The 27,828-nt window shown below is 43.8% G+C and overlaps 1 protein-coding gene across 1 annotated transcript; it reads left to right on the top strand.

The window, feature by feature from the left end:
* Window positions 1–1,357: 1,357 nt before the first annotated feature.
* Window positions 1,358–26,066, top strand: CHD1L (chromodomain helicase DNA binding protein 1 like). Its single transcript, XM_069866891.1, has 23 exons — window positions 1,358–1,452; window positions 3,889–4,001; window positions 4,773–4,879; window positions 6,096–6,210; window positions 7,074–7,105; window positions 9,220–9,301; window positions 10,429–10,591; window positions 10,930–11,085; window positions 12,296–12,388; window positions 12,820–12,916; window positions 14,329–14,402; window positions 15,808–15,918; window positions 17,498–17,612; window positions 18,059–18,212; window positions 19,280–19,448; window positions 20,783–20,928; window positions 21,291–21,454; window positions 22,178–22,386; window positions 23,441–23,539; window positions 24,241–24,311; window positions 24,561–24,675; window positions 24,914–25,022; window positions 25,710–26,066. Exons 1-23 carry the CDS (start codon window positions 1,368–1,370, stop codon window positions 25,786–25,788), a joined length of 2,658 nt encoding a protein of 885 aa, XP_069722992.1. The 5' UTR covers window positions 1,358–1,367; the 3' UTR covers window positions 25,789–26,066.
* The last annotated feature ends 1,762 nt before the right edge of the window (window positions 26,067–27,828 follow it).

Below are 27,828 nucleotides of genomic sequence, written 5' to 3'. Positions count from 1 at the left end.
TGCAAAAAACTTAGCTCATGATTGGTTACATTTAATTAGTTCATACATATTGCAAAAGTTTAGCTAGTGATTGGTTACATCCACCTGCAGAAGTTGCAGTCTATCATGCTTGCACAGCTATGCTCTAGCTTGATTTCCTCCCCAAAATGTTCTTGCTTTTGATACTAATGTTTCTGTTTAACCAGCATGGCCCACATTTTACAAGGACGACACGTCCTTGATACCTCTTTCTAAAAGCCATTGTTGTAAATATATCTCTACATCTCCCCCGTTTTCTTTAGGCATTGCTAATGCAATTTGATTAATACGTTTTGATACACACTTAATGGCAACTTGTATGCCTATCAATATTAAAATGATGATGCCTAACCAACGTAAACCTTCTTTCAACAACCCCTGGAGCCAAGGTCCTTCAAAGACAGTGTCCATTTGTTTGTGTCCTTCAACCTGCAAGAATTTCTCTACAAGGGTGCTGGCCTCTTCTCCCAAGTGACAGGGGACAGGACAAGAGGGAACGGCCTCAAGCTCCGCCAGGGGAGGTTTAGGCTGAACATTAGGAAAAAATTCTTCACAGAAAGGGTCATTGGGCACTGGAACAGGCTGCCCAAGGAGGTGGTTGATTCACCTTCCCTGGAGGTGTTTAAGGCACGGGTGGACGAGGTGCTAAGGGGAATGGTTTAGTGTTTGGTAGGAATGGTTGGACTCGATGATCCAGTGGGTCTCTTCCAACCTGGTTATTCTATGATTCTATGAATGGAAGCACGAATGGGAGGATGCTGGCAGTGGGGATGGGAGCAGGGGTGGGAGGACGTTGGGGCGGGGAATGAAAGCAGGAATGGGAGGATGCTGGGAGAGGAATGGAAGCAGGAATGGGAGGATGCTAGGGATGGGGATGGGAGCAGGGGTGGAAGGATGCTGGGGGCGGGGATAGAAGGATGCTGAGTCGGGGGTGGGAGGATGCTGGGGCAGGTAATGAAAGCAGGAATGGGAGGATGCTGGGGGAGGAACGGAAGCAGGAATGGGAGGATGCTAGGGGTGGGGATGGGAACAGGGGTGGGAGGATGCTGGGGAGGGGATGGACGGATGCCTACCCTCCTATCCCTGTGGAATAGGCAGCCCCGCAGTACTGGGACGATGCTAGGGCCATGCCTGCCCTCTGGTCCCTTCGGAAAACCCAGCCCCCGCGGTGCTGGGACGACGCCCGCCCTCTAGTCCCTGCAGCAACCCCACCCCCGCGGTGCTAGGGGCGGTGCCGGGGGACGCCTGCCCTCCGCTCCCCGCGGAGAACCCCTCCCCGGGGCCGGGGTTGGCGCCGGCCGGTCCCGCCCCCGGAGGCGCCGGCGGGTGCCGGCTCTTCCGCGCGCGCCATGTCCCGCTTCCTGCACGCGCTGCGGCGCGCGGGGCGGGGGGCGGCGGGCATCGACACCGACACCGACACCTGGGGGCTCACAGGTCAGCGGGCGCCGCCGGGGAACGAGGGGGGGGACGGGGGCGGGCGCTGGCCTGGCCTGGCCTGGCGTGGCCTTTCTTCTATTTCTCCCTCTTTCTGTCCTTTTCCCCCTTTTCCTCCCCTTTTCCTCCCCTTTTCCTCCCGCCCTTTTCCTCCCCCTTTTCCTCCCGCCCTTTTCCCCCTTTTCCTCCCGCCCTGTTCCCCTTTTTTCTCCCGCCCTTTTCCCCTCTTACCCCTCCTTCTCCCCGCCCTTTTTTCTCTTTTCCCCCTTCTTCTCCCCGCCCTTTTTTCTCTTTTCCCCCTTCTTCTCCCCGCCCTTTTTTTCCTTTTCCCCCTTCTTCTCCCTGCCCTTTTTTTCCTTTTCCCCCCTTGTGCCCCGCTGCCCTTTCCCCCCTTCTTCTTGTGCCCCGCTGCCCTTTCCCCCCTTCTTCTTGTGCCCCGCTGCCCTTTCCCCCCTTCTTCTTGTGCCCCGCTGCCCTTTCCCCCCTTCTTCTTGTGCCCCGCTGCCCTTTCCCCCCTTCTTCTTGTGCCCCGCTGCCCTTTCCCCCCTTCTTCTTGTGCCCCGCTGCCCTTTCCCCCCTTCTTCTTCTGCCCCGCTGCCCTTTCCCCCCTTCTTCTTCTGCCCCGCTGCCCTTTTCCCCCTTCTTCTGCCCCGCTGCCCTTTTCCCCTTTCCCCTCTCTCCCCCACTGCCCTTTTTCCCTCTCCCTCTGCCCTATTTCCCCATTGCCCCTGTCCCCCCCATGCCCTTTTTCCCTGCTGCCCCTGCCCCGTCTCTCCTGCCCTGCCCCTGCCCCGGTGCTTGTTTATAACCCCCCGGGCAGATACGAGCACAGGTGGCTCCCAGGCCTGGGTGCCACAGAGCACTGTGCGGCTGGTGGCTCCTCACTGAGCTTCCCTGACATCTGCAAGCCCTGCTCTCCAAGCAGGAGCAGGGAAGTTGTCCTTCCCCTGCACTCAGCGCTGGTGGGGCCACACCTGATGTATTATGTTCAGTTTTGGGCCCCTCACTACAAGAAGGACATTGAGGTCCTGGAGCGTGTCCAGAGAAGGACAATGAAACTGGTGAAGGGTCCAGAGCAAAAGTCTTATGAGGTTGAGGGAACTGGGAGTTGCTTAGTCTGGAGAAGAGGAGGCTGGGGGGAGACCTTATCGCTGTCTACAACTACCTGACAGAAGGTTGTAGTGAGGTGGGTGTTGATCTCTTCTACCAAGGAACAAGGTATAGGATGAGAGGAAATGGCCTCAAGTTGTACCACAGGTGGTTTAGAGTGGATATTAGGAAAAATGCCTTTATTGAAAGGGTTATCAGGCACTGGAACAGGCTGCCCAGGGAAGTGTTGGAGTTACCATCCCTGGAAGCATTTAAAAAACAGGTAGATGAGGTGCTCAGAGGTCTGCTTTAGTAGTGGACGGGTACTGTTGGATTCTGTGATCTCAAAGGTCTTTTCCAACCAAATGATTCTATGATTCTCCTTGGCTTTGCTGTTGAGTGGGTGGTTAAGCAGGGGCTTGGCTCTCTAAACCCAGCTTTTACTACTCCAGTGCCTCAGCACAGCCTCGGACAACTCTGTGCTATGAGATCAGGTCAACAGGGTTGCATTCATTGGCCTCGAAGTGAGTTGGTGTTGAGGGTGAATGTTGTAAAGTGCTTTCCACTACTGAAAGGGGAGTGCCCTGGCTATCCATCCATTTTCCTTAGCTGTGGGGAGCCCTAATATCAGTCCCTGTGCTAATTTGAGTTAGTGTTTCCTGCAGACAGGTGAGTTACTTCACGCACTCAGCATGCGAGTTTCCCCAGGGAGGAGAGAGCAGCAATGGCACGATGTTATTAAGAATACACAGCTCATGAGTCCAAGGGCAAGGAAAGATTTTAAGAACTCGTATTTGACTTCTTTTGTGGGTTTTTTTTGACATATTGTGACCCATGATAAAGGTTGCAGTGGTGGAAGTAGCTACGGTGACCTATGGTTGAGGTCTGTCGTAGCTTAAGTGCAGGAAAGCTGGAGAGCATCTGGTTAATGCATGGTTATTATACAATGGCAGATTGTTGCAAACGTTTCCAGTAGCCTCAAAGCATGTCCCTGGATCTTATACATATGTAAAAAGTGTGGCTGGAGCTGAAACTCAAGCTGTCTTTTAGGAATGCAAAGTAGCAGCTTAATTGTCAGATTAGGTTCCTCGTACAGACCTTTCTAATGACTTGGGGCATTTTTGTGTGTGCAGGTTCCTGAATATCCTTTAACTTAATGGACTTGCTGCAACACTGGTGTCTCTGCTCTCTAGCAGGGTAAACCAGCTTCTGTTCTGTGTGCTTTTTCCTGTAAGGCAGATGTTTGGGAAGGCCGATTATGGGCAGGACCTATTTCTGGTGGCTTCAGGGTGTAACTGTTTGTAGAGTGTATCGAATAACTGTGTAATAAATATATTCTATTCCCAGGCATTAAGCTTCGTCCCTATCAAGTCGAAGGTGTAAAGTGGCTGGTGCAATGCTACAAAGTCCAGCATGGCTGTATCCTCGGCGATGAGATGGGTCTTGGGAAGACTTGTCAGGTGTGTCATCTTCTTCTGGGAAACATTCTTTGCCTAACGTGTTTTTAGTAGCCCAGTGTTTCTGCAGAATGAAAAAGCACCTTAGTGATTGGTCAGTTAAGCAGCCCCATCCTGAAGTCCATACTCAAAATAGAACTCATTGTTTCTTCCATTTGTTACTCACTCAAACCAACATTTAAGTCCTGAGTAACATCCTAAAAAGGCTTTGGGGTTTTGTAAAAAGATGAGTTATTGTTTTATACAGACACCGTAATTCATAGTGTGCAGTGTTAAGGGCGCAATATACAGCTATTACAGAGAGAATGATGTCATTTTGACAAACCTGCAGCAAGGTGATTTTTGAGTTTGTCAACACATGGATTAAAATATACTAGCGTAAATTCTTCAGAGCTCTTTTAGTTTTGTGAGTTTTTAAATGGGCTTCAGTTTTGTTGGAAAATGAATGATTGTCCTTTGGTTCAGCTGGTGGCACTCAATGGGTCTTAAATTTAACAAACTGGTAGATTTAGAGAGTGATGTATGGTAAATCTTATTTTTTTGACTGGGAGAAAGGCCTTTGGAAAGGGGCTTCAGATGTGGGGGGTCACATTTTGGGGATCTAAGCTTTTTTGTCATTGCTGGTGGATCTCATTTTCTATTAACTCTGCTTTGTACTAGAGAACCTGTGGGAAATACCTACTAGGTTCAACAAGGAGACAGTTTATGTGAGTTCAGGTTAGTGGGCAGAATCCTTTCCATGTCACCAAAATATTTATTTTCCTTGCCTTCTAGACTATTTCTCTACTTCTTTACTTGACAAAAAAAATAACGAACAACGAGAGATTTCTGATACTTTGTCCTCTGTCTGTTCTGAGCAATTGGAAGGAGGAACTGGAGAGGTGAGTTTCAACAGTTGTCCGGCTCATCATACTGTTACAAAGATTCGCTTCAAATGTGTTCAGTTTGACTTTTTTTTTCATCTCAAAAGGAAAAAAGTGACAAGGGAAGCTACTAAACCAACGAATCGGTGCAAACTATGCAGTTAATGCATAGTCTTTACCATGCTGTGGTACATATTAATTCATCTCACTTATAGCATTGCCTGACTTGAATCTAAATGCCCCCACTAGCCCCTTGCTTTTTATTGATAAGTAACGCTACGTGCTCAGCCTTTCTTAGGCAAAATCTGCTGAAGACAGCCAGGATTCAGTATGATGAAAGGTAAGACCCAAGTTGAATAGTATCTTGCTTGGCATGGTCACATGTGCATGCAAAACTCCTTACATCTGTGCATGCAGCCCATCTTCATGGGGATGCAGTTACTATGCTTACGACGCTTTTGCTCTGCCTAGAATTTAAGAGCTTTTAAGAGTCTGAAGACTCTTTTTAAGAGGAAGGGTGGAAAGTTAAAGATTAAAACGAAAGTTTATCTATGTGTCTGTTGGTGATGCTGTCTTTCAGCACATGAAGTCATCCAGGTCATATTCTGAAGTGAGCTGGCCTGATTTGGATAGGTTTGTGGTTGGAATAGTTGGAGCAAAGTGCATCCCTTCATAGATCAGCAGTGAACAGCTATCTAGGAGCAACATAGGCAAATGTCAGTGGTGGGATTAAATTAGGAATAATTTTTTGGTCCCAGCTGTTACTCCACAGAACTGGTTCTCTCTGCTTTTTGACTAAAAGGATAGGTTTTTGAGGCCCGGACTTGGACCTGTTTGCTGTAGACATTGTTTGCCTTGATTTTGGCATCATTTAGGCCAGTTCTTTGGTCCCAGTTGAGCAAACTGTATTCATTCACCTGCTCCTCATGAGCTTTTTCAGTTCAGAATTACAGGTGGGCGGGGAGACAGGTTTTCAGTCATCTGCCTTGAACTTTGAGACCAAGGAGAACACAGTTTATTTGGGACTTGTCCAAGCCAGAACCAGCAGCTGAGATGCAAATTAATCAGGAAGGGTTAGATTCAAAAGCTAAGATCTCACAGGAGGATAGGGTGTTTGGATAGGTGGTGCTTATTATCTGTGCAGTAGATGTATTTGATAATGGGGTCTGGGGTTGTAAACACATGAAAGACTTGGTGTGACTCACTGTTTTCTCTATCTTTCTCTTGACAACAGGTTTGCTCCAGGCCTTTCCTTTTTGACATACGTAGGCAACAAGGAGGAGCGACCCAAACTGCAGTGGAACCTGAAAGAGCAATCTCACTTCCATGCACTCTTGACAACATATGAGGTATGCAATGTCTTTGTCACTTGAAAGGCGGGCTCAAGTTTTTCCTTGCCTTTTCCATTCCTCTGTACCGCCCAGCTCATGCCCCATCCTGTCTACTCATTTCTGACCTTGCTCAGTCATTTGCTACTCTGTAACCCATTTTACCAACTCATGTAAGTTGCTGCAATTTTTGTGTGCCTTAAATAATTCATTTACTTTAACTCCAGTTCTATGCATGGCTGTATCACACCTTGAGAAAAGAAAATAGGCGCATGTCTATCCTTCACTAATGCTAAATGGTATCTGCATTGTCTTTGCATTGTGCCTTACAGACCTTTAACACTTAATAGAAGCATACACGTGTGATGTTTATTAAGATTCTATCAATCAGGCAGTGCTTAAAGTTTGCCTTTTTTGTGCCCTCTTCAGCATGCCCCCATCAGACAAAGCCCTTGTTTCTGGACTGCAAAATGGTGAGGTTCCTGTTAAAATTGATAGGATTGTGGACTGAATCTGATCAGAGCTCTCCTAAGACGGTCCTGTCCTCCTCTAAATGGAGTGAACCAGGAAAGAGTTGTTTCCTTTGTCAGTGTTTTAGGTGTTTCATACTGAAAGAGAAGGATATAACATATATGATGTCTGCAAATTTTCATTACTTACCTGAGATTTTACCTCTGATGCTTTGCCAGAGAAGAGTTAAAAAGTAGGATCACCACAGCATGTGGTTACAATAGGGGTCATGTTACTTTCCTCAGGTAGTTAAGTGGCTTCATTCCACTCTGTTCCATTTCACCATAGTTTGCAACTAGACAGAAAGATGCCATGTTTCTTAACTGGTGTATTTATTTAAATCATTAATCACAGTTTGTTTTCTTTCATTGCAGATTTGTCTAAAAGATGCAGCATTTCTGAAATCGTGAGTCAGGCTTTAATTTTTTTGAATTTAATTCTGCGCTTCTGTCGGTTATTTCTCAAGTGCATGTTTCCATGTAGATGAGATCCCTCACTTGTTTGAAAAGAGCCAAGGACGTTCTTTGCTTGTGATTAGAGGTTTTCCTTTACCAACTTTAAGTGAACAATCTTTAGTGCCAGCTGAGAGGTACATGGACTTCCCCCAAGGACAGTTTTCAAGCCAGATAACTCAAAATAGTATGATACATCATGACTTACAGCAGTACATTAAATATCCAGGAGGCTGATATTTAGAACAGAGGACATCTTCAAGACCTTCTGATTATAAAGGTATTAGATGCAAAATTTGCTAAAATTGACCTGCGTTATACTGTGTTGATCATGCACTAGTATCCTGAAGTTTGGCTCTTGCCACTAATCAGAACTGTGGAGGGCTTCTAGGTCATTATGCTTTCTAGCATGACTGATGGTACAGCTGAAATTCAGCCTGTAGGAAGTATTGTCATGGTTGTGCAGGATTTTACAGAAGCCTGCTCTTGAAATGGGGAGGAATTTTTGTATGTTTTGGCAATAGTGCAGAAGTCTTGCAGAAGTCTTAAGTGCTGTGACCAATGCCAGGAGCAGCTGGATGTTGTGAATGGCTTGGGATCATTATAGAAGCAGAAACCCATGGCCCCTGCTGGCATAGTTTTGATCTCCCAGAATAGTCAGGCTTGCTGTGGGCACCCTGTTTTTCAGCAAAGCACCTGTCCTTGGCCACTCTTGGAAATACCAGGTTGTGCTGGATGAACGTGTCATGGTAGAAGCCAGACCTAATAAAAGGTATCCACGGCTATACTACCCTTGCAATTCCATATCATGTCCTGCATTGCTGCATATGACTCTGCTTATTTTGCAGTTTAGTCCTGGCATGTAGTACCCAGGGAAAGCAAGTGCGTAGCCCTAGTATCACAGAAATGTCAGCTCCAGTGCAATTTCCTACTTCTAAGATTAGCACATAACCTCACAGCCATGTCACTCAAGTTTGGGGCTTTTTGCCCTCCAATCTTCCTTCTGAAAAAAAGTAGTTATTAATCACTTGTGCCTTGTCCTGTGTAGGAGCACTTGGAACACTTTGTAAGGGTGGATCAGAGTTATCAGATGTCCCACCCTGCTCACTCCTTACTAGCAATGTAACAGCATAAATATTGAGCAAGAGCCCTGCTTTAATATAGTGCATAAGAGATCAGACTCTGCTCTGCACATGATCTTCTGCAAAGCTTCTCACTGCAGCATCCCCTCTGCATTTCAGTTGCTGAGCCTGTAGAGTAATGACATTTGACTGTCCTGGTAATGGAGAACAACTCTTAAATAGCAAAGAGGGAAATCAAGGCAAACAGAAAGGCTGTGGGGAGAATGTAAGTTGCTGTGATTCCAGCCCGTTATTCCACTTGGAAGGGAAGTGTGTGGGTAAGAAAAGCTAGAGGGTCATACTTTCCCTCCCTCGCCTATCTATCAGCCAGACTGTGTGGATATTGCTCTGTGATATAGGAGTTGAAACCCTAGTGAGAAGCAGGTACAAACACTGAGAGTTGAAAAGATCTGGAGTTTGTATTAAGCCTGGTGAATCCACTAGATCGCCAGTGATCCTGCAGCCAGCTTGAGGAGACACTGCATATAGCTATAGTAACCCAGAATAAGTTGAAGCTCATGTCTTGGGTGATTTGCAAGAGACTTGTGACCACTCTGCTGTCACTGCCTCATGATAGTTGTTGAGTTTTTGCACAGGTGCTAGAGCCTAGTTTCGTGTCTCTTCTTCCAAATCGTAGGCTTCCTTGAATGTTTGACTAAGTTGTGCATATGTCATTTTCCCCATAGTAATGGAAGTGGACAGGGAAGCATCAAATTCAATTGAATTTACTTAGATTTGATCCCAGAAAAGCTCATCCAGTCTATAGTTGAGAAGCTGTGTTGGCTCTTGAAAACCAGTACTTGTGAATTCCTCCCACACGACTTGTGATTCGTAGGGTGAAACCATCTCAAGTTTAGTCAAGCAGAGCCACCACTTATTTCAGTGGTTTTGTGCCTCAAGAATGAATTGTCAGCCCCTAACTGAAGGCGATGTTTTGTTTTGTTCAGCTTTAACTGGGCTGCCCTGGTTGTAGATGAAGCTCACAGACTGAAAAATCAGAGTTCCCTGCTTCACAAGACGCTTTCTGAGGTAAAATAACCCCTCTGTTTCCTAGCACCTAAAGACTTTTTTCTCTTCACTATAGCATACAGATACTCTGTTTTGTCTTGTGAGTATTTATTAAGGTCTGGTCACAACCAGTTTCCATCAGAGTTGGTGAGCAGATTCCTGTAGTTAGTGGCAGACAGATAAAGGCCTATCTTGTTGGCTTTGCGTGGAGGTGGATAGTATTTTGGACTTACCTCTCATTCAGTCTCATGTTTGGGCTTGACACATTGAAGCAATTTGAGAGTCTTAAAAACATAAAGCAGCCAGACATAGTGCTGAGCCACAGCTGTGCGACTGAAATCAAATCTGGCTGACTTAAGACAACATAAAGCGACAAGGGGCACTCTCCAGCTCTAGGAGGGTGAAGGAACTCTTGCCTAGTTCATAGGACCTCAAATCATGAACTACTGACTTTGAGTCCCACTTAATGGAGCCACCCTTGTTTACTGAAGACAGTAGAATTGTTCATCTTCCGAAGCACCCTGCCAGAGGACAGCGAGTGCCTGAGTGAAGGCTGCATTTCTTGTCATGGCAGTCAAACATGGGCTTTAGATCTGGTCTGGCATCAGCAGCAATGAACTATAAAGTCTTGAAAAATAATTCTTTTTATTAAATTCCTGTCCATGATATCTGTATTTTAGGAACTTTGGTTGTAGTCGCACAGAAATAGGTGTGATTCGCCTTAGCTCTCCTCATAATGTATTTTCTGTTAACAAACTTGAGTGAAACTCGTATTTTTTCAAAGGTAATCATATCCCCCAAGTCTCTTTGCAGGGATTAACTGTAAGCAGTGTGGACCAGATAATGTTGCTGTGTTAGATCTGATAATTTTAATGGTGTCAGTTTTGAGCTTTGTTCATATTTTGCTCACACTGACTTCCTTGCATTGGTGCCATCCTAGTCACTTTGGTGGAGCTGTTTCAACTGTCACACCATACCTTATGTGGAATGATTTTGGCAGACATTTACAGCATTCTGTGGGCAGTTCTGTGCCACTTGTCATCCTTGAGTTAAACTTAAGTGTGATGTGTGTGGAGTTGTATATTAGGTAACTTTTCATGTCAGATATTTTTCTCCTAATAACCTCTTTTTGTTGCTGGTTCTTTCAGTTCTCAGTAGGCTTCAGCCTGCTGCTCACAGGCACTCCAATCCAGAACAGCCTTCAGGAACTGTACTCCTTGCTCAGCCTTATTGAGCCTGACGTCTTTCCGAGGGAACAAGTGAAAGAGTTCGTCGAGTATTACCAAGCGATTGAAAAGGAGAGTGAGTCAGGTCAGTGATATGCAATGTTATATACTTCAATATGAACCAGCTGTTATCTTGACTAGGAAGTAGGCATGTTGTGCCCTCTTTATTTTCTTCCTTTTAATGCCGACTACCTTTAAAACAAAGCCACTAAAAGTAATGACTATATACCTTAATGTAGCTTTTATGTATTTCAGGTACACAAGTATGTTTCTCGGTTTGCAAAATTGGGCTTGATTAATTTTACTAATAGATGTAATGTTCCTTATACATTTATTTAGAAAGTATAGTTCTGAAGGTACTATAAATTCCTTATATTTAATGTAGTAATCTCCTCTTTCCCCCCGTCCCCTGCCTCTGTGTAGCCAAAGAGTTGCACAATCTTCTGCAGCCATTTTTGCTTCGAAGAGTCAAATCAGAGGTGGCAGCAGAGCTGCCAAAGAAGGTGGAAGTGGTTCTATACCATGGAATGTCAGCTTTGCAGAGGAAGTTCTACAAGGCCATCTTGACGAAAGATCTAGGTAACTGAGGGGTTTGAATGCTATGAGTTAGTTTTAAAACCAAAACCAATCCCTTTTGTAAATCCATGCTCTATTGTAGTGAAGCAGAAGATACTTTGGCCTGCAGAATATGCATAAAATAAGCATGCCAAATTCAGTGCTTTGAGCTGCTTGATTTGTGGTTTTAGCTTGTGGTCAAAAAAACCCCAAACATGGATCTAGAGCCGAGCTGTTGCAGAGCTAGGGAGGATCAGCTTCAGGATTCTACTTTGGGCCAGCCTGTAGTTAAAAGTACTGACTAAGAGGTAAGCCTGCTCTTATCCTGTGTTTTTGTGTCCAAATAAGAAGGTGGTACTGGTAACTTTGTACCTGTGGATCTCTATGTATTTTCCAGTAGTAGCACAGATGCCATAGAGCAAATATAAAGCTACTGGAAGTAGGTGCAAGTTTCTTCAGAAACCACAAGGCCATGTAGACAATACAGTGCAACCACAGCATTCCATAATAGCTTGCTTTTTGTCATTTCACATATGAGCTATCTGTAACAAGGCGTCCCGAGATATAAGAGAGGAAGTATTTGCTTCTCTCTGAATCCCTCCTCTTCCATATATGCATACCACATCATATGGCTTGCCAGTAGTTATATGTTGTACCGAAAACAAGACTGGGAGGAATGGAGACTCTTTGTTCTCCTAGGGCTAGCATTTTGCATAAATGTCACCAGGCAATCTGAGCTGCCGCCTTCTAATGTCATCATATGTGCACATACGTTTTTTTAGTCCTCACAAAAATGCAACCCTTCCGAAGTTCCTGGTTGCCCAGGAGATCTCAACTGTACTGTACTACTTTTTTTTTTTTCTTGTGAAATTCAAATGAACTGTGCCAAATTTCTTTCACTATTTTTGAGGATTTCTAGGTCTATAATTCACTCTTAGAAAAATGGCAGTGACCCTTTCCAGTGAGTCCAGAAAGTTCCAGGGAGTTTGACAAGACAGAGTAGTTTTCTTCAGGGTCTTATTTCTAAAGGCTTGTTCAAAGAATGTGAGGGAAATTTTGTCTGGTCCTTCAAAACAGATGTATTAATCTTTAGATGGAAATTCAAATACAGGCAGAGAGAGAGACACCAGGACTGAAGCACTGCAGAGTAGTGCTCGGTACCTAGACATTCCCAATCATGCCCATAGAACATGGGCTTTCCTACTTAGTTCCTTTTCCATGCTCTTTGTTCCAGATGCATTCGAAAGTGAAACAGGAAGGAAGGTTACACTTCAGAATGTCTTAATTCAGCTTCGGAAGTGTGTTGCCCACCCGTACCTTTTCAATGGTAAGAAAGCTGTTCTTTCTCTTGATATGGCAAAAAAAAAAAAAGTTTCTAGATTTACATAGTGGTTTTCAGTTATTTCTTGGCAATGTAATGTTTAGAAGCAGCAAGAAATAAACAGTGTTCTACTCACAGCAGCAGCTGTGAGTTCCAACATGTGACAGTTTATCAATAATGACGAATAAAGTAGGGGACTGTGTGAAGTCTGAGTTTCTCACTGCAGCTCTCCATTTATGTGTCTTCTCTCACCTAAACAATCAAATCTGTGAACTCCTGAGGGGGTTGTTTAGAGACAGGGAAGGACTGTCACTTCTCAAGCAAGCATCATGGGGGTCTGCTTGGCAGTAGTTAGCAGTGCAGACACACTGAAGTTGAACCCCGAGCTGTTACTTGCATAGTATTAGGTCTGCTTCTGAAAATCATTTCTGTTCCAGGTGTTGAGCCAGAACCCTTTGAGGTTGGAGACCATATTATTGAAGCCAGCGGCAAGCTGTATTTGTTGGATAAACTTCTTTCATTCTTGTATGCTGGGTATGTTGTACTGTGGTGAGGGAGATGGAGTGGGGTTGACATAGGGAAAAGAGGTAAACTGGGAAGGCAAACTACCTTACTTAGTGATAGACTGAGCAGAGATTCATTGCAGTGCAAGCATTGCCCTGTTTATTGTGTGTTGCTGACTACCCGAAGGAAGTCATTTCAGTAGAAGGAGCTGCATTAATGATGATAGTTACAAAAAATATTCCCTTTAAACTTTTCTCACAACACTAACTCTCTCACCTGTTCTCATATTTGCCATATTTGGAAACCTGGGAGAATAACCATTTGACATGCATTCAGCGTATCTGGTTTACCTTGGGTTTCCTGAGAGTAGCTTCCAATGCATCAGTTGAGTTCCTTTGTGCCACCATGCCCGTGTTAGCCTGGGAGGCAGAATGCATAGCCATTGTGAAAAGGAAATTTGATTGGACCAAAACTGAAGAATAAGTTGAAACTTCAGCTTTGGGGATGGCATTCAGAACTCATTGTGTTGAGCTCTGGTGAATTCAGATCCCGGAAGCCAAGAACCTTGAGTATTTCTGTCTAACTCTCAGGTGGGAGGCCAATAAAGTTGTGGTTTGCATTCTTGTGTAGTCTGTGAAACAGAGCCTTCTGCATGATACAAATTCTACCTTCTCTCTTAATTGGGCTGTGTTTCCTCTTTCATTGCTTCCAAAGGCCAGAGCTTCAACAGACCTTGAAGTTTGGATGTGGTTGTACAGGGCTTTGTTCTTTCTCTGTATAGCACCTTGTGAATGCTACACACATCTCCCTTGGATGTCTTTGGCAGAGGACCAGCCCTGTGCAAAGTTTGGACTTCAAAATGCCTGTGTTTTGCTCTGCAGTGAAGTCTGATTTAAACAGAATGCTGTCTAAAGGCCTAGATCTGGGAGGTGGGAGAGCCGATTTCTCACTTTATATATAAATGATTGTAGGAAGTTTGATCTTCAAGGGTTACTTGCTGGAGGAGGAAGTGCTTTACTGTCACAGAGATGCTGATACTACATTTTCCCAGAATTTAAGATGTTTTATAGTGTGTGATTTGAGAGCAGCCTGGTGTGGCAGGTCACGTGGTAAGGAAGACCTCGTGGTGCAAGGCTGGAGCTGAGGATCCCTTTAGACGAGCTCCTTTGGGTCCTCACCAGGCTGCATCCAGCCAGCAGCAGAGCTGAGCCAGAGCCTTGTTACCTCTGACTCCACATGCTAGACATGGCAACTGATGATGGTTGCATCTGCATGTGGGTCTGAATATGTGGTGAGGGAACGGGCCATGACTCCATGAGGCTTAGTGTACAGAGGCCTTCCTACGTGACAGTCAGTGCTTAAGCTATTTGTAACCCTCTAGGAGTCTGTGAAATGCTGTCACAGTATGTTGAGGCTCATGGTGTCTCATCATCTTCTTCCAGTGGCCACCGTGTCTTGCTCTTTTCTCAGATGACTCAGCTGCTTGACATTCTGCAAGACTACATGGACTACAGAGGTATGTTCTGCACACTTTGGCGGAGGAGGGCTTATCCTAATGATCTAGTGATGGGACGAGAGGCAACGGGTATAAACTGGAGAGCGGCAGATTTAGACTAGACGTAAGGAAGAATTTATTCACCATGAGAGTGGTGAGGCACTGGAACAAGTTGTCCCGGGAAGCTGTGGCTGCCCCATTCCTGGAGATGTTCAAGCCTGGGCTGTACTGGGCCTTGGGCAGCCTGATCCAGTGGGAGGTGTCTCCACCCATGGGAGAGGGGATGGAACTGGATGATCTTTAAGGTTCCTTACAACCCAAACCATTCTATGATCTCTGCCACATTTTTGATTGATCTGCCTAGGATAGAGAAGGGACTGTGATGGAGCTTTATTGCTTCTTAGTAGTTAGGAGTAGATGATCTTTAAGGTCTCTTCCAACCCAAACTATTCTAAATTGTTCTATGATATTGTCACAGTGGTGCTGTGAGTTGGAAGGTCTTGAGTCCAGCTCTTTACTGTGCTACTACCTGACTGAAATAAGTTGGCTCTTCAATCTTGTTCTTCATGGTAGTTTCAGCTTTGGTTCCTCAATCAAATGAGCTAACAGATGGCAGGGTGGCAATATTTCACACATATACCTGTGTTCAGTTATGTGCCCGAGTCCTGAAGTAATTGCATTGAAGGCAGTAGGGTTGCTCTAGATTCAGTTTGTCCAGGACAAAATGCAAATTGGGCAATATTCATACCAGGAAATTAATTTTTGATTGAGCCAGTTGTTGGCAGCAGGGTCCCAGCATGTCTGTGAGGGCAGGTTGGATCAGACTGTTTTTGGCAAGGTTAGCGAAGTGTTCCTGGGACGTTTTCTTTTGTTTCAGTCCACATGGCTCCAGGCCTACGTAGGATTTCCCATGAAAGAGCCTTTTGTTTTGCGTTTATGGTTTTGGACAACTAATAATGCAGAATAAAGCCAAATGTAGGGCCATATCCCATACTGCTTGCTCACAGGAAAGCACACATTGAAAGCCATGGGAGTTTGCATAAGGAGAGTGCAATGGTTTTTGGCTTGCTTTGTGGGCCCAACAGCCAGCACAACATAGCCTGAAATGGAACTGTGCGCTAACGTTCTTTTTACTTTGGCTCTGAATTCTCATGTTGTGTTTCCAAGCAGTAAATTAAATGCTAGGAGTCTGTACTTTAGACTCAGCTAAATTACCCTTTGCCGACAGCCAATCTGGAAGTCAGGGTCACCACTTCAGTTTATGCGAGGTTTAACTGGGAAAGAATGAAGGAGTGGAAGGCAATAAAATGAGAATCAAGGCAGGAGGCTCTGGCATAAAAGGATTCAGGACAGCAGTGAGACAGTAGAGAATGAGGTAAGAGCATAGACACAATTTCAGAAACATAGATGTTGCTTGTTTGCAAAGACTACAGCTACGAGCGTCTGGATGGTTCTGTTAGGGGCGAAGAAAGGCATCTCGCCATTAAGAACTTTGGTCAACAGCCCATCTTCATCTTCCTGCTGAGCACCAGAGCAGGTAAGTAAGGAAAGGAGAGCCAAACAACCTGTCTTGCTTTTTCACTTTTCTTTTGCTCTCTCTGGCAAGATTTCAGGGAGTTCTGAATTCTGCAGAGCCTGTTCACGTGGGGGATTTTTGAGGGAGACAAACCACATCCTAAACTTGGGTCTGTCATCTAGGACATCTGGTTTCTGTGCTTTCATTTCAGCAGTTGATGCCAAGATACTTTTCATATTGCAGCCACTTGAGTTACTTTTTTTTTTTATTCCAAGTCCCATAATGCCTGCCTCCATGCCAGTTTGAGCTTAAGGAGTCTCACTAGCATTTTATTTCTGCAAGCACCTGACTTTAAGGGTGAATGGAATTCCTTTAAATAAGCTAATGGAGTTGCTTCTTGAGTTCGTGGAAAGTGGGCATGAACTCTAGCTGGCAGACAGACTCCCGTGAGAGCCTTTTACTGTCCTGAGACTGCAAAGAACACCATGGGACTGCCACATGTGTTTCTTTCCCCCTCTTAGCTCCTCAGGCAATCTCTTCTACACACAAACCTCCCTGTCTCTCTATTCAAGCGAGCACAGAGGCAGGCTTCTGCTTGTCTCCAGAGGAGGGCTTCACACTGCATAATCTCAGGTATGGAACTTGAACTGAGTCTTCCTCTGGGCTTCTGGTCCAGCTTCCCTGGATGACTCCAGGGGAGTATGTAGAGGGACTGAAGAGATGCATCTAATGCTAGATAGTAGGAATAAGCACATCTCTTGCAACAGCGCCTGAAGTCTCCCTGCCCAGGTCTGCCAGACTTAAGAGTTGTTTTTTGCTGCACGTTCTTGTGTCTGGTCAAAGCATCTTCAGTTCAGCTGGGAACGGGTCTGCCAACAGTATTTCCATCACTGTTATAGACAGAGATTTTTTCAGGTGCGTGACTGCCTGCACTTGCAGGGATGTTCTGCTTACTGTGCATGGCATGAGCTGGAAGAAATGTAAAGCAGCAGGCTCCCCCCTCTTTGACTACATACTGTAATCACAACACAGGGTTTTGAAAAAATATAATTAACTGCATTTTTTTTTTCTTTTCATTCTGTGAGAGCCCAAACCCTAACCTTAAAAACTCTTAAGTCTTATTAACACCTTGGCTATGGTTGCTGTATATTTGGGCCTGGTGCCCTGGGTCTTTCCGTGGTGTATTTATTATACCAATTGCTTCTGTGCTGCAGCCAAATCATGACTTGGGCAGTCCCTTGTAGACTCAGTGAAGCCAGTGCTTGCTGGGTTAATCTGCCTGCCAGCACAAGAATATGTTAGTGTTCATCAGTCTTGACAACCAGCCCCTTCTGCTTTGGTTCGCTTGTACCCTATTCCTTTTGTTTTAACTACATGGCACGGTACGCTTGGATTGGGGCTGTGGCAGAAAGCAGGAAGATGGAAATAGAAGACTTGCCTGACTTTTTAGATTCTTATGAGATTTAGATTTGGGGTTGAGAGATGGTTTGAATTAGATAGAGTTGACCAGATCTGACAGAACCTTGCATAGCATAAATTTTCCTTTTTTTCTCCTCTGCTTTCCGCTAGTGATTTATTTTGTGACCTTCTTTGTTTGTAGGTGGAGTTGGCATGAACCTGACAGCAGCAGATACAGTTATTTTTACTGATAGTGATTTTAACCCGCAAAATGACTTGCAAGCAATAGCAAGAGCTCACCGGATTGGACAGCACAGGTGAGAAATGTTGCTACTTCTGGTTTGGTTGTTGACTCTCTTGGTCTCTCAGTATTGCTTTCCCTATCCTTAGGCAATGGAGGATTAAAGTACAATAGACTGAAAATAAAAGAAGGGGAACACAGAGGATTTTATGTCTTCTTTTTACTATTGCAGCCTCATCCAGTCTTTGTCCTTGTCAAGTGTCTGGGGTGGGAGTTTTGTAGATTTGGAGGAAAAGAAGGAATCTGGAGGTTTGCTGGCACTTTTGCAATGAGCATTTCTTTTGTGTTAAGAAGCAATTGTATCAGCATTATGTTTCTGCTGATTATTTTTGTTGATTTTGTTCTTGCCTTTTTTCCCTGCCAAAGGAATGGGTGAGGGGAAGGTGCTCCATGCAAGGAAACAGCTTTAGTGCACCTCAAATAGAAAAAGAAAATAATAAGAATTTCCTTAAACTTTTCAAGGCCTGTAAAAATTATCCGTTTGATTGGGCGAGATACAATTGAAGAAATAATCTACCGAAGAGCGGCTTCTAAGCTCCGGCTGACAAATGCCATTGTGGAAGGGGGACAGTTTGCTCTGGGAGTGCCCAAGCCTCAAGGAGCAGGAGATTTACAGGTAAAATGTAGCTATATCCTCAATTTGACTCCAGTAATGTCTTTAGAAATCTTCGAGTGTTTCCATATATATGTGTGATATAAAACCTAACAAAACTTAGGTTTTGGGGGAGATGTGCTTTGACGCAACAGTTTTTGCATGTTCTAGGAATTAAAGTGACGTCCCAGGTCCAGACAAGATCTGACATTTGAAGACAGTTTTTACAATTTTGAGGCACATCCATTTTTGAAAAAGGGTGTGTTTTCTTGGAGAAGAGGAGAAGGCAGAACCTCTCCTTGTTTTACTAGTTTATTTTTAATTATAACAGGTCTGAAGTGGAAGCTGACTCATTCATTGTTTCTAGAATGTACCTGTCTGTGCTGCTTTGCTCTCACAAACAGACCTGATAAGTACTTAGCTTTTGGTTGCTAGTGTGAAACGTAGTCAACCTTCTGTTGACCTCTTGGTAAATATTGTGTCTTAGAAGTCAGGACATGATTTATAATTTTGACCCAAAACCTGATTTTTTTGCTGAGAACTTGGGCTGAAAACCTCAAGCAAAGTGACATTTACAGGAATATACCCTCTGTGTGCAGCTAAACCTGGGAGAGGTTTGGAATTGCTTCCCCTCCTTGCCCCATGAGCATGTATCTCTGGCAATTACAGTTTGCACAGGAGAAGCAGAACTGAGCCCATAGGGAATTCCATGCTGATATTTTTCTCCCCATGGATTTTTGTGGTTTTTAAGCTTTTTGTTTTAAATGAATTGGGGGCAAAACCAAACTCGGTCTTTCTGCCTATGAAGAAAGCTGCTTGAATATAGTCAGTACAGTCATATAGCCCTGAAAAAAAATGACCATTCAAGTCTGGATGTGTTATGTTTGAGGGAGATGTGTTGCAGGGGCATGTCCCATCAGGTGTTGAGGGAACCAGATGTGTTGAAGCACGAGTATTTTGACAAATAACATTAAGGCTTAGATTTCCCCACTTTTCCATCCTCTGCATTTAAGCCTGAGAAGCTTGAGACACTGGGATTAACGTGGAATAAGGCAATACTAATACTAAACTCACTCTTCTCTTTTTTAAAGCTGAGTGAAATCTTGAAATTTGGCTTGGATAAATTGCTGTCCTCTGAGGGGAGCACTATAAAGGATGTGGACCTAGAAAACATCCTTGGAGAGACAAAAGGAGGAAAGTGGGTAACGGATACTGTCCTCCCACATGAAGAAGAGAATGAAGATGAGGATACAGAAGAGAGTAAGTTAAAGTTCTAAATACTTGTGAAACTCATGACACTTGGGTGCTGGTAGAGAAGTCTTCCCAGGCAGAGGTGGCATTTTTCAGGCAGCAAGAAGAAAAGTGGACTTGAGATTAAGTAAGTGACTTGAATTTTGTTCATGGCATATCCATAAACATTATTTCTGAGCTTTTACTGGTGTTTTTCTTCTTTTTGTGTCCTTGATTACCTATTTATAGATAATGGTAACAATGCTTGCCCAGTTTTTGTGGCTGGGGGCCTGATTCCTTAATATACTTCTAATATGTTGAGGTCTCAGATAAAATTAATGAGAAAATGGGAAATATCCAAATTGCAGCTGCTGTGTTTCCAAGAGAGAACCATTAAGATAGATCTACAGCTTTAGAGATACAATAGTAACTGAGGTATAGCACTAATGTAAGGAGGGGCTGTATAGCAGGTGTTTTGTATTTATCTCCAAACAAAAGGTTATTGTCCATAAAAGTCATAAGTTGAAATGACCTTAAAAAAAAAATCCAAAATGTGAGTTTAAAAAAAACGCAGAGTCATGGTGTGTAAATACCTAGAACAAACCTTCTCTGTTTTCTAGTCCAAGTGTCACGCAATTGTTTTTAATTTTTCATAGTCCTGTACTGTATGAGAATAAATTCTAAGGATTCTACTCCTCTTCTAGTGTCATGATGAGAAAGACTGAGTTTATTTTGAGTACACAGTGACACTTAAATATAGATCTGTGGAGCAGAAATACAGCCCTGCTGGCTACCTATTGTCTGTCTTGCAGCAGGTGCTGGCAACAAGTAATTATTTGCTGGAACTTAGCAAAAAGAGTGGTATTTTCAGTTGTTAGCTTAGAGAGGAGCAGTAGTAGCACACTGTGTAATATTTAGTGGGAAAAATGGCTCAGCTGTTGAGCAGTGACTGGATTACCAGAGTTCTGTGCTTTTATTTTGTTTGGGAGTTCAAAAGAAAGTTTGCTATCCATTTAAGAGTTGCCTGTAACAAGATAGCATGGCTCAATGAGTTCCCTTCTGCCAGAAGTGGAAATGACTGGAGAACAGTGATGGAGCCACAACTTAAAATAGCTAATTGACCGAAATAGGAAAAGAAGTTTTTTTGCCAGTATAAATGATTTAAATGAAAAGCTTTTGCCTAAGGAAACAGGTCTTGATTCAGTTGTTTCTACATGATGCTTACACTAGTCATATGAAAAATAAGACTGCACATCTCTTTCTGATGGGGGTAGAACAGTGTTACAAAGAAGCCAAATTTCTTTTGGTGTCACTGTATGTTTTTGGTGTCAGTTCCTTTTTACATTTTAAATTCTCTTTTAAAGATCACATGTATGTCTACGAAGGCAAAGATTATTCAAAAGAACCCAGCAGAGAAGACAAAAAAGCATTTGATCAGCTCTTGGATCTTCAGAAAGCCGTGACTGAAGAGATCAGTAAGGAAGGGAGAGCTCTCCGGAACAAAGCAAACGTAAGACAAAAGACATGACAAAAGAGATGACATTCTTTCATTTGCTTGTGGGAAATGAGTCTGACGGTTTTCTCTCTTTATCTACAGCTTGCAGAAGGCTTGTTAAAGGATTCAGATGTCAATGAGTAAAGTTGGCTCTTGAACCTGAGGGCTTGACAATTTGGCAATTCTGATAACAGATCAGTGTGCAGGGCTCTGCACACTATAAATATAAACCTAGGTCACAAAATCATGTAGTATGTGATAGTTGGGATCTGACGATTAAGGCCTGTGGACAAGTACGCAAATAGGAAATGAGTGTAGGATGAAGTGGGCACCAGGCATGCATTAAGATAAGCAGTTTGTGATACTTCTTTCTCCAGGTACTTCTCACAGGCCTCAGGGAGCCATCAACCAGAAGGAAGCACTTGTTGAGCACAGAGGAGCTGGAGGCTAGGAGGAAGAAGCGCCAAGAAGCAGCAGCAAAGAGAGCAAGGCTTATGGAGGAAAAGAAGAAGGCAAAAGCAGAGGCAGAACACAAGAAAAAGTATGGTTTGTACTGCATCTGCTACTTGTAAGCTGATGTCTGTTACACTGTGCTCTAGAAATATGTGTCTGATTGACCAAAACAAGTGGTGCTCTGTATCTGACAGGTAGGATTGAGGATGAGGTAAGGAGATGACAAAATGGCTGCAGGCCATGAGAGGCTTATCTTCATACATCAAGGTGTTTTTGCATGTGTGCTCAGACTGCGTAACACAGGAATGTGAATATGGAAAACTGGCTCAAGCCCCTAACAAGGGTTCTTTTCCTCTGAGTACGCTGCCCGACTTAATATCTAATTTAATTCAGAGAGGCTGACCTGGGCAAGAACCACATATCTGAATGTATGCTGAGCTTGTGGGAAGCTTTCTAAAATGTCAGAGTTGGCCCCTACATATTGGTCTGACATCTGTAACTCTAGGATGTGCCTTTACTTTCTCCTCCTTGTTTCCTAGATATTCTTCCTTTTCACCACTATAAGTGGGTCCTTGCCCTTTGGCATATCCTCACTTTTTCCATGCCTGCAGTTGGCTTATCACATCAGCATGTGGCTCTTACTGTTTCAGATAATTGTGGTCAACATTGTTCCGGTCTAAAACAGGGGAGGGGAGCAGAGAGAATGCAGGTCTGGGTCCCCTATTTTTCACTGCAGTGATTTAAAACAAGATGCATTCCCCTTCTTTGCTCCAATTTTCACTGAACATCATCTTCTCTGGTTTTGTTTCAGGATGGCCTGGTGGGAGGAAAATCATTACACATCTACCTGCCTTCCTTCAGAGGAAAGTGACCTTGAGGAAGAGCCTGAGGAGAATGAGGCTGGACTGAATGTGGATTTACAGTACGAAGATGCAGACTTGAACAGTATAAAGTACGTCATGGGAGATGTCACCCACCCCAAAGCAGAAGAGGAGGATGCCATCATTGTCCACTGCCTAGGTAGAACACACAACAAGAGGAATATTGATGGGTGAGGTGGGGTAGGGGGCTGAGTTGTCCCTACTATTATCTTACTAGTTTCTAATTCCCATCCAGACTGAAATAATTTAGGTTTGAGTCTGACCTAATCTTGAGTGGTGCAGAGGCAGTATGGACTCTACTCCACCATGTGTAACCCACAAAACTACTAGCAAGGTGTACGTGGGTCTTCTCATACTGTCTCTGGATTTATGGGTCACCCTCTTGAAAGCCACTTGAGTGGCCTGAAATTGTATGTCTGTGGTCAAGTGGAGGCAGTACCTTCTGAGATGAAGGCCTTTCGTTCATCCTATGCAAGCTGTAGGGATTGAACTGAGATATTGAAAATTGTCTCCTTTATACAGTTAGTGGGGAGAGAGAGGCATTTCCAGAGGCTGAGGTCAGAACTACTCTTTTTTGGTGCTTGTCCCTGAGCAGTGACAGTACAGAGGCTCTAGGCTAGTCTCCTAATTTAAGGACTTCTGTTAAGACACTGAAGCCGAGGAAAAGAAGTTCAGATTACAGAGTTCCTCCTGAATCAGTATTGGCCCACTGTCTGACCAGGGCGATAGCAGGACATATAATCTGCTTTTGCTTCTGTTAAACCCAGCACAAAAAAACTGTTTGAAGTGGAAATGCCACGTAAACGTGAAAGTCTGCAAATAACAAACATTTAGTTGTGGGAAGCCCAGGGCACCAATCTGGGAACATACTAAGTACATACTTCAGTGTAACTATATGCATATATGCAAGGATACCGACAGGTTTTTAGGCTTAGTGCCATGGTTAGTACTTGTTTGAGCATTCTTAGTGGACAGTAAGAAGGGGTTCTTCCCACAGAGTTTCAGGGAACTGTGACAAGTTTGTTTTTCTGAAGGGCTGAGGTTTGTCCTCTAGGATAGTTATTGTTCATGTGTGGTTCCCATATCTGGTTTTGAGTATCATTTGATGCATTTGTCCAGTGTAGGACCTTCCTTGCAAAGGTGGTCTTCAACCTCACTTTCTAAAAGGAGTCTAACTTGTCATTTCATTCTAGATGACTCTGGCCGCTGGGGAAGGGGTGGTTTATTTACAGCTCTTGAGGCTCGTTCTGATCAGCCAAGGAAAATATATGAGATGGCAGGAAAGATGAAAGGTAAGAGCTTAAATCCCACTGATGTTGCAGAAGGGAGGTGCCTGAATACACTGATCCTCGTGTTTTTACCTCCTTTTCTAGATATGTGCATCCCTAGCTCCGAAAGCAGTACTACAGCAGGTGCTTTGACATGACTTGTTAGGAGTGAGAGAACTCTTTGTGGGGACTGGTCATTCTGATCCATGCTGCAGATGATGAAAAAAGAAAGAAAACAAACAACTTAGTTATTCACAGGGTATTTTTCATCATATAAGACAGAGCCCTGCATCTTCTGTTGAAGTGCTTTTGAGAAGGGTCCAAGTCTCCTGAGGCAGTACTCAGTTGGACCTTTGGTTTCCTCTAAGTGCTAATCTTCTCCTGAGCACATATTAGCAGTTTTGAGCTGTATGCAGCTGGTAAGGAATGCACATTGTGCTGTAATGTGGATCTGTTGTTTTTTTAATTTCCTGGGAGATGCTTTATTCTTGCTCCAGTGTGTCTCTTTCCATTTGTAGTCTTTAACTGGGATGTGTGTCTCAAGGGGCATAATGTCTGTCTTGCTTCTCTTGGCAAAGGGACTGACACTGCTGAAACCATCAGGAGGAGATAGAGAAAGCCAGGGAGAAAATACAGAATGTGACAGTGAAATCACTGCTGCATTAACTCACTGCTGACTCCTCAGGACTGATTTTTTTGTTGTTCTCTTCTTGTTTTCTGGACAGACTTGGAGTTAGGAGGAACGCTGTTATTCCCCATTGACGATAAAAAATCCAGGAAAAAAGGACGAGACTTGGTGAGAATGAGGAGCTTGTTTTTGTGTTGCTCTGATTACAGGTTTTTGAAGCTGTGGGAAATGAGTGTTGTCTTTTCCCCAGTAATAATAATGGCACTGAATACTGAATATGCAGTTAAACGTTAGAGAAAAGGAGCTCTTTTTCTCATTTGTTAGAGCTAATATTAGTAATGCAGTTTTCCAGCAGCTATCGCTGTCTCTTAGTTCTGTTTATATATGTCATTTCATGGTTTTGTGTTTTCTCCTTAGTTGGCCTTGATTGTAGCTCAGCACCGGGATCGGGCCAACAACTTGTCTGGCATTAAGCTGTCTGCTTTGGAAAAGGGCCTGAAGAAAATTTATTTAGCAGCCAAAAAAAGGAATGGTAAGTGTGCAGTAGAAAAGTGAATTTTTACATGTGTGATTGCACGTGAAGATGGTGACCAATTTCCACCTCTCTTGCCCTGTGTTTTCTGAAGTGAAGTAAGAGAGATCTCCATGGAAGATGCGATGTGTCCAGAATATTTCTTCTATTATTGTTGAGTAGCTTGAAGTCCTTTATCTAGAGTTTTTTCTATATATGTCTCTTATCCTAAGGAATATGCATTCTCTGTTCTCCTCAGCAACAGTGCATCTTCCACGGATTGGGTATGCAACAAAAGATTTCAACTGGTATGGTACCGAGCGGCTCATCCGAAAATACTTGGCAACACGTGGTATCCCCACTCTTATGTATCCTTTTGGAGTATGTTTTATTTGTTTCACAGTCTAATATTGAACTGACCCTCTAAATATCTGGGTGGATGCGAAGCAAGGCACAGACGCTACATTCCAGCTAAAAACTTGGTTTATCCAAATTTGCTCTCATCCAGGTCATCATTCCACAGAGAGGACTTATCTTAGGTGGTAATGATGGATTAATGTGAATCAGTCGGCCTGTCAGAATTTGTTAGAACTAGGTGCTACTAGTCAATTTTGGTTGACAGCCATCAAATTGCCTGTATACGCCACGTTTTGGGGGCGAGATGACTGGAATTTCAGAATAATGGAAGTGATTCAAAGTAGCAAAAGTGAGAATGTAAAAAGAAAACATTACAATGTTCCAGGCAAGTGATAACCTGCTTTCTTGGCTGAACATGGTGGAGTTGGTATGTTAGGACAGGCTCATAACAAAACAGCTCATTGCTTTCACCTTCCAGGGAGAGGAAAATGGAGGTTTACAAGAAGCCTATTTGTCATTTCTCTAGTAAGACGTGCGTTTACTCTACTGCCACTATCAACAATTCCATGAAACCAAAAACCTCAACAAAGACAATAGAATTCAGAGCATTCTGCCCCCTTCCTTGGTGAATCTCTTGGTGGACATGTTGTCTGGCATTCCTTGACACTTTACAGCGTTTCCTTGACACTTTTTATTAGCTACTACTTCCCTAGGAACAAAGGCTTTTCCTCTGCTTCACAACCTAATTCATCTTCAGTGATGGTCTCAAAGCCATGAAGATGCAGTGCATTCATTGAGGAACATGTGCAAAAAGCCAAGGATCTTCTCAGTATCATGCAGACCATCTGTATGCATTCACTTCAGAAACGTGGCTTACACAACCATTATTCATCCCTGCATGTCTCTGCCTTTGTGGGCCAGAATGTTTACATGCTGTCAGTAGCTCTGGAGAGGAGGAATGAGACTGCTTCAGAGTGTCTGGATGAGGATGTTGGCTCAATCCCAGATCTGTTTTGGAGATGGAAAATTAAACTTTTACTGATGGTCTGTTGCTACCCCTTGCATTAAGTTTATTGCTAGGGCTTGGAATACAGTATTGTTTGGCCGTATTTTTTCTCTCCTTCAAATTTCATCCTCTTTTCAATCAGTTTTTTAGTGTTTCCCTGGGACTCTGTGCCCATGTAGATGTCTAAGTGGACAGGAAGCTGTCTGCATTAACACTGCATGGCAACCATGTAGTATAAACTGTTCATACTGTTCTAGTTCCCCCAAAGTCCATTTGACTTGCATTATATCAAATATAAAATTTAGCCACATGATCACAAGCTTACAATTGTGAGCAAAATCCTGACCAGTGTTCCGGGCAAAAGCATGCAAGGCTGCCAAAATTTGAGACTGGCTTTATAAATGACACTTTTCCTTCTCCCACAACTGCTTTTTCATTACACAGTACTTTGTTGCAGCTGTTGGGCAAAACCAGTTTCTTACTGCTGTCCAGAAAGCTGTGAAAGTTTCCATGGCCCTTTGATTCACTTTAGGGGAATCTTAATACAGATTTTGGTCTTGCCTTCACTCAACAACAGAACTTTTCTACTTTTTTGTATTCCTAAGGGATTTTGTACTACAACCAGGCAACAGTAGCTCTTCTAATAAGTGTTTTGACCAGAAAGACAGCGAGGTGTCAAACTTAATTCTATTTAAAGTTCAGCTTCCAATAGTAAATCACCCCACAAGCAGTGGAAAATGTGTTTAATATCTAATTGCCAGCACATGTCTCATTTGCTGCATTTGCACTGCCTCTGTAGCACCATCTGGTAACTTGATAATTTCAGGCCTGATTCTAGCATGGCTCATCGCACTGACTGGCATGCTCCACACTAGAAAAAGCCCTTCTGAGTCTGATGCTCTGTCATTCACTCTTAGCCTTACCAGAAAACCTCCAAGTGATTCATTATCCGCTTTGACCCTGCTGAAGCTCAGGTAAGCTAGTGCTGCACAGCACCTCTGTGGGAAGGACCTTTCTTGCAGTAGCTCAGAGAACAGCCCCTCTGTTTTTGGCAAAGGGCTTGCAGGATCAGAGTCTGACTGTGAAGACTTTTCTGGGGTGAAAGGTGATTAGTAGATGTGCATTACCTTGTTTTCCCCAAGTCATGAGAACTGGCACTCTTCCAGCAAACCGGCTGGTGGCACTGTTAATCAGCTGCAACAGCTTATGTTGCTCTTCAGCCTCCTTTCAGAGAGCAGGGCAGTGGTCTCCAACCTGGAGAAATGCTCCCTCTTTGCCAGAATTAAAACACCAATTCTGTTTTATTCTATGCCAATTTGACTGAACTTGTAATTTCAGTCTGCAGACCCAAGGCTGTCTTCCTCCACCCCTTCTTGTCCTGTATATTCATTGCCTTTTAAAAGGTTTCATTACCAGATGTTCCCATGTGTGCAGTCTTGTTTTGTAGTTTCACACACACCTATGGCCAAATCCTAGCCTGCCTACATGTTCTCTGGCCACTATGCAGTTACACGTGGACAGGATTTTACCTGTGGCCAAGTTCTCCACAGTATGTTGAAGTAGTGCATTTACCACCAATGTAGCCAGGTATTTCTATTTGAGGTCTCTCTTCCTCTGTCCTGTACCCCCTACCCTGCTATCACCCCAACTAGGGTTCTAAAGGAGAGGAGGGCCTGCCTGCCTGTTGATGTCCCTTACCCTCTAGGATCAAATCCGTGGGGAGCTGAGAGGTTCATGGCACACACATGGTATGCAATAGATTCTAGCCCCCTAATTTAGAGGCAGGTCAGATAAAAGATGTTCTCTTTTCC

This window comes from Phaenicophaeus curvirostris, chromosome 1 (assembly GCF_032191515.1).
Source record: "Phaenicophaeus curvirostris isolate KB17595 chromosome 1, BPBGC_Pcur_1.0, whole genome shotgun sequence".
Taxonomy (NCBI): Eukaryota; Metazoa; Chordata; class Aves; order Cuculiformes; family Cuculidae; genus Phaenicophaeus; species Phaenicophaeus curvirostris.
This window is presented reverse-complemented; position numbering and strand designations above follow the sequence as displayed.

Bases quoted from the DNA above. Each gene is read 5' to 3' on its own strand.
- CHD1L (XM_069866891.1), top strand. From the start codon at position 1,368: ATGTCCCGCTTCCTGCACGCGCTGCGGCGCGCGGGGCGGGGGGCGGCG. The intron at 1,453-3,888 runs GTCAGCGGGCGC...TTCTATTCCCAG, and splicing joins CGACACCTGGGGGCTCACAG to GCATTAAGCTTCGTCCCTAT. The intron at 15,919-17,497 runs GTAAGTAAGGAA...CTTTGTTTGTAG, and splicing joins CCTGCTGAGCACCAGAGCAG to GTGGAGTTGGCATGAACCTG.